General features: G+C 38.7%; 1 protein-coding gene across 1 annotated transcript in view; it reads left to right on the top strand.

Annotated features, from left to right (window-relative positions):
* The first annotated feature begins 323 nt into the window (after window positions 1-323).
* Window positions 324-6,639, top strand: part of SBNO1 (strawberry notch homolog 1) — a 34,866-nt gene continuing 28,550 nt past the window's right edge. The window contains exons 1-2 of the mRNA XM_009283922.2: window positions 324-395; window positions 5,962-6,095. Coding sequence (XP_009282197.1) covers window positions 5,964-6,095 — 132 coding nt within the window. The 5' untranslated portion in view covers window positions 324-395; window positions 5,962-5,963. The remainder of the gene's footprint in view (window positions 396-5,961; window positions 6,096-6,639) is intronic.

Here is a 6,639-nt window from a genome sequence, read left to right as displayed (position 1 = left end):
GTGGGGGGGGTGGTTGATTTATGGTGCTTGAGTGGCCCTGAAGGCTGCCGTGAGGCGCAACCTTTCGCCCTTCTCCGGGATCCCGGTGCTATTGAAGGGATCTTTAGAGAGATGAAGGTCTGAAAACAAAAAGTCGCGCATGGGACACAATTACGCAGCCGATTCTAGCCCAACCCGGAAGTTTATGTCGGGAACACGTGTTGGTGGGGAAGGTGGCGAGGCTGGGAGCCGGGAACCCTCCCGCCGCCTCCCGCGGGGCTGGCCCGCCCGGCCGAGCCCCCCGGGGGCCCCGCAGCTCCCGGGGAGCGAGCGGTGGGGCTGAACGCCGCAGCGACGGACCCGGCCTCAAAGTCCAGTGACTCTTAACGAGCGCACCTCAAACAGAGGTTGCTAGGGTGAGTAATTGTTTAACACAAAAATGCCCTTACAGCCTGAAGGGGAAGAGGCCTTGTGGGGTTTTCTTCTATTTTTTCGGTTGTTTCATTACTATTTTTAGCTGACCAGGTTCCACGCTGTGTTTGAGGGTATAAATTAGAACTCTTGTACTTTCTTCCAGGTACTCGTAGGCTGGTTTTAGATGTTTGATACCTGTTAAAGATGAGGCCAATCGTTTAAATGCTTAAAAAAAAGGTTGAATTGATGTATTAGATAACTTTAGATTGTGACGCTTGTTCACGCTAATAATTTTTTTTTTACTTGCTCTAGAGTTAATTCTTAACTCAGCGATAGACTGTTTGGCTTTAGAGTATATAGGTTGTGTCTGGATTAAAATTATTTAAATACATACATGAATGTTTTGCAAGCTTTTTTTTCTGCCCTAAACTGAAAAACTCGAGTTGATGATGTAAAGCAAAGAATTTACTATGGCAGAAGTTGTCTAACGGCATGATGCTTGGATTGTTTTTCTGTATCTTCCTTACCGGCATGATATGTTATATTTGAATGCAATCTTAGTCTTTAAAAATAAAATGTGGGCAGTTTGTCGTCTTGTCCAGACAAGTTCTTTGGTGTCAAAACTGGCTGATAGCTACTTAAAAGCTATTGAGGTAGGTAGCAGATAGGGTTAATGTGTTTCTTGTGCCTCAAGATATACCTAGAACTGACTCCCAGGCCAAAACTAAGGAAGGGTTCAGTGCTCAGATACTGCTCTTATCTCTTCTGGGTTAAAACTTCTGCTACTGGCTAAATTATCACCTCCAACCATTTAGTCTGGAAGCTGATTTCATGCCAAATCATTGCATTGTTTAGTCTCTCTAACAACTTCTGAATTTCACATTTTTAGACTGTGTATCCTGACTACTGTGAATTTCATAAAACAGTCAGAGCTTTGAGGCAGAGTTGAATACCACAGTATCGTGAACTGTACCTCATGTCCTTACAAGCTCTGACTTTAGAGAGGTAACCAGCGTTTGAAAAACTGGTATGTTTTTTACAGGATTGGAATCGTTTTCACAAAAATCAAAAGTTAACTTTGTACATTTAAATGCGATGTTAACTACTAGTCTTGAGGTTCAAGCACGTAAGGATGAGCGAGTTCAGTAATTAGTGTTTTACTCTTTGATTGGATGATGACTTGGAAAGGACCAGAAGGGGTTGGGTTGGTTGGGTTTTTTCTTTTTTGTTGTTACCTAGCTTGCCTTCTGGAGCCGAAAGCTGCGAGATGAGCAGAACCCATCTGGATATCCAGAGAATCCTGTTCTGTGGGATTGGGGGTTAGCAGCCCTTACACCTCTGTTGTGAGAGGCTGCAAATGGAGATGCGAAATGTTTAGGTTGATAATAGCTCATAGTTTAGACAGCCAGAGAATTTGGGGGACGTATGTGTCTTTTCTCTACCACTGCAGAATTTCTGTGATATTTTATATGGCTTCCAGTATAGTTCAAGTGACATGTATTACTCGGAAAGCCAGTGGGAAAAACCCTCCCAATAAAAGGAGAACAAGAGTTGATTAAATACATTAGTGTCCCAGGCCAAGCATTAAAACCTAAGTTTGCAGGTTAGGTATGCCACAGAGGCCAGATATCTGAAGGGTTTGGAAGTAGCCGTGCCCAGTTGATTGTGATGTTTGATTTGGGCTAAGTTGTGATACTATAGGTCATTATGATTTTTAAATAAGTGCTTTAGGTATACAGTGTTACAACGTGTAGCTCCCAGACCTAAAAATCAAAAGCCTTTCCATTGTTTAGGATTCTACCATTATTTTTCTTAGGGGAAATAGAGAGCGGGTTGCTCGACATGTGTTTTAGAATCTCTTTTTTTGTTGTTTTGCTTCTTTGTACCAAAGCTAAAATGGAGGGAGGGAGAGAGCCAGGTTGGCATGGATACATGACATAATATTAAACATGGCGTTCTGGTTCTGTATCTTTAAATCAGAAATTATTTACATAATGTGCAGTAGTAGCAAAACTGTCTTTTTATCAAAGTTTCAGGCTATATTCTTCATCAGAAGAGCACCTTACAAAAATGCTTGGTGTGTTTTGATAGCCCTTCTTGAAATGGCAGCAGTTTATATTTTTTTTCTTAATACAAAGAAAATAATTGAGATACTACTGCTGTTGAAATTTTTTTTTTTTTTTTTTAGTTTCATCTAACAGGTTGATTCTTGCTCAGTGACATTGGACAACCTGACTAAACATAGACAACCTTATCTGCAAGATTCTGCATGCTCAGAACAGTTCTTCGCCTGGTGAAATGCTCAGGGAACAGCTTGTAATATTCACAACTTTTTTATAAGTATTTTCTTTTGGAGATTTTTAAGATGTGGCAAACAGGTCCTTATATAGTATTGCCAAAGCTGAGCTGCAGAGCTTGATAAAGTCGCTTTCACTTATGTTAACTAAGGAGCCTCCTACCTTGTAAGATTATGGAGCTGTTTCAGCTTGATAACGTTTTGGGTTTGACTAGCGTATGTCACAAAAAATAAACTAAGCTATCACAATGCAGCTTCTCCTGGTTTTTTTTTTTTCCTCGTTTAATTTCCTTACTAGATTAAAACTATAGGGGGGGAAGGAGAAATTAGAGGGTGGGGGGAGGGCAGCAGTGGTGCTTGGAAGTTTTATAAAGCCTAAAATTGGTGCTAACAATTCAGTGATTCCTAATGTAAAAATTCTAGAAGTTCAGAATTCCTTTTGTTCCAGTTTCAAACAATGCAGCTTTGTTCCTAGTGTACAGAAACAAAATAAGTGAAACTAGTCAAACTTCATTGTCCAAACTGTCTGACAGACAAATAAACAATTGCTGTTGTTTTACTTAGCTTTTTGCTGGATTGTTAGCAACCGCTAATTTTTAAGACTTAAAATTGGGATTAGCATGAGAGATGCAGCTGGGGGATTTCTTATGTGAAAACAGCCCTGCTAAGAAAGGGGTGCTTCTAAACTGAAGATGCTTACTCTGGAATTGTAGGAATTGCTATACTAGTTTCTATCACTAGTCATCTAATGAAAGCTTTGAAGTAAGCAATTAAAGTATTACTGCGATGAATGTTTTTTTCTGAACTCTGTGAGACTGACTTAAGATATCCAAGCCATCGTGTTTTTAAAGGTTAAAAATGTAGAGTTCAGTGTCACTGTGGATATGTTAAACTTGACTTGAAACAGACTTGATAGGTTGTGGCACTGGTTTAGGATGATTGGGGAAGATGTGTGTTTTGTGTGGTGTTGGCATGGTTTTTTTTTCCTAGCCTTGGTTTTGCTTTGAGTCTCAACTTCACAGTTGAGCCTTTCCTTCATATATTACAAGAGTAGACTAGAAGTTATCTTGAGTAATTTTTTTGTTCTAGTTCTCTTTTAAATACACAGCCCCAAGCTTCTGACTTTCCATGCCTCTATTCAGTATAGCCGCTTACCTCTCAACCAAGTTTTAGTCATAACTTCTTTTAGGGATGGCGTGATCAAAACTACTTGCAGACTAAATAAGACATAACTGACATTGTCCTTTGTATATGTAGACATTTTTGTTTATTTGGCCATGTTGAGCAAAGGTGTTGCACTATGTGGGAGAGTGCTCATGCCTCTTTCCCAAATTGATACCATAAAGTTATGATATTAAAGTGTTTTGGAGCTGCTGGTTTGATGGGGTAACCTGTGGTAATTCCCCTTCTGTGGAAGAATTCACCTTCAATGGCTGCTCTGAAGTTCCTAACACCAAAAGTACTGATAAACTAAAACTTCATCTGCAGACTTACTATTTCTCCTCTCACCTGTTTCTAATTAGTAAACAATGCTGTAAGCTTCTAAACTTAGATATGATTGCTGTTAGTATTTTGGTCTGATGAAAATTAAGGGTTTATCCTACCCAATTAATATATATGTGTAGTCCCCTTTTTTGAGACAGGAGGCTTAATCCTTCTGAAAGGTAGAGCTAACAGTCTGTTCTTACTTGTTTTTCTTGACCCATTCAGGGTTCTAGGAGAGAGACTAGTGGGAGGTGACATCCTTTGAAGGAGCTGCCATGTTAATTAAATCTGCTAGATATCTTAATATTTCTTAATATCTTTTGTACCTGATAACTACAAACCAGGCCATTCTGCCATTTATCTGATCACCTCAAATGCCTTTTTTTTTTAGAAGAAAAAAGCAGAGTCTAGTTCTGACACAGCAAGTGGTGTTTAATGGGATTGCGTGAGGTCAGTAGCAGTCCCACCAATTATTGTTTCTTGCTTTGGTATTCTTTTGGGTAGTACAGTCTTTGATGCTTAAAAGTATATCTTCCCCTTGTCCCAGTACTTTATATCCACTGCTTCAATTGTGCCACCATCTCAGCGTTAGTCCACTAAAAGAAGGTCTCTCCCTACTGTTAGACAGACTAAAACTAGGAAGAATAAGAATTAAGTGCCCGAGGCTTTATTTATTACAAGAATTACCTGTTCTGCCAAATGCGCTAAGTAATGTGTGCGACCAACCATCTGGATGTGGCTTAGCTGTACATATAGAGAAGGATAAGCAAGTGAATGTGGTTTTGGAGACTGTGAATGAGTGTATCTAAAATGCCAATAAATATTTTTGTCCTCTTACCGGCTTTAGAGTAGGTGTTCAGCTTTGTTAGCTTTTGATGCTTGTTACCAGTGGGCGTTACGGGGGGGGTGTGGAGAATCAGTGAAATGAATTTCTACTTGGGGTGTATCTTAGAATATATAAGCAATAGCTCAAGTTCTGTGGGCTCATTTAATTTTTGTCTTAGTACTAGGGCAAATGGGCTTCCTTCTTAAGGAAGCAAAACACATTATCTCCTGTCTTCATCTTAAAACAGAGTATTTAGCTTTTCTAATAACAGTTAAACTGTCTAGAATAACTTTTTGAAATTAATTTTGCTTGGCCTACACATAAAGGAGCCTGTGACCTGATGTTAGTGTCCTATTTAATATGTAGTTAAAATACTATAATAGTGGAACATTTGTTCTTTCCACTATGCAAAACAAAATTTCTCCAGTGAATGAATTGCTACCTAATGTAATGGCAAGCAAGAAATAAAAGCTTTCCTTATAAGCTTTTTATCACTAACCTGTTGTTACAAGATAAACTAAATGAGTTTTAATTGTGCTTCCCTCGTGCAGTATGTTTCACTGACAAAGACGTATCGTTAGCATAATACACTCTCACCATTTCTGCCTCTTGGTATTTCTTGTAATGCTTAAAAATGTAGTGTGATGAAGACTAGAAAAGGCATCTTTTTGCTTTTTAAGTTTATGGATATGATAGCATTTTGTGTAGTAAACTATTTCATTCTTCCTGCTTCTAAATGTGGTAGGTATATTGAAGAGATTTAAAAAAACAAAATAGAGGAAAAATCTACAAATGAACAAAAGAGCTGGGTCAAATCTAGAAGGTGAAACTCTGTATACAAGAGACTGCATCGCGTATGCCCTTAAGTCCAGGAAAGGGAACTTGAAATGTGAGTGTGTATGTGTGCACAAAATAAATAAAAATTAAATGTAACTTGTATTTATGGTTCTAATTTTTTTAGAGATGGTGGAGCCAGGACAGGATCTGTTGCTTGCTGCTTTGAGTGAGAGTGGAATCAGTCCAAATGATCTATTTGATATTGACTCGCCGGACGTGGTTCTTGCAAATCCAGCACCAACTCCAGCTGTTCAGCAGGTTAAAACAAGAACATAGTCGTTTGCTAGAGGACATAAGAGCTTGTACTTGATGTGTTGTGGAGGGGGGTGTGGTGTCCATAGCACATGGTTGTTAAAGAATGGGGAGTTTTCATACATTTCTTGCTTCATAGTACTGAGATTAGAAAATGACTTGCTAATTAACTTTAAACTTTTATACAGAAAAGCAATCTGAAATACACTATTGAGGTCAGTATAAACATAAATATACTTAACTTCTGGACATTAAATGGGGGCGTGCTGTCATGTATCCATGGAGAACTCTAATATCACTGAAGTCTAGCTGCTCTCCTATAAAATATGCAAAAAGTGTACTATCATATGGTGTCTAAGCTCCATGACAGTATTCAGTCTGCAAGAACATAACCATTTCGGAGATGGTTATGTTGCATTTCAGAGACTGGGAACAGTAGTGTGTTGAACAGTGACATCACAAAACTAATTACATTTTCTCCAAAGTTAACTAACAAGGTGTTGTATGTTTAACTTCTTTGAATGTGAAACCAACCACTTGATGATCTTTA

This window comes from Aptenodytes forsteri, unplaced genomic scaffold (assembly GCF_000699145.1).
Source record: "Aptenodytes forsteri isolate BGI_AS27 unplaced genomic scaffold, ASM69914v1 Scaffold118, whole genome shotgun sequence".
NCBI classification, from domain to species: domain Eukaryota; kingdom Metazoa; phylum Chordata; class Aves; order Sphenisciformes; family Spheniscidae; genus Aptenodytes; species Aptenodytes forsteri.
Note: the sequence above shows the minus strand (reverse complement) of the source record. Positions and strands in the feature narration are given on the sequence as shown.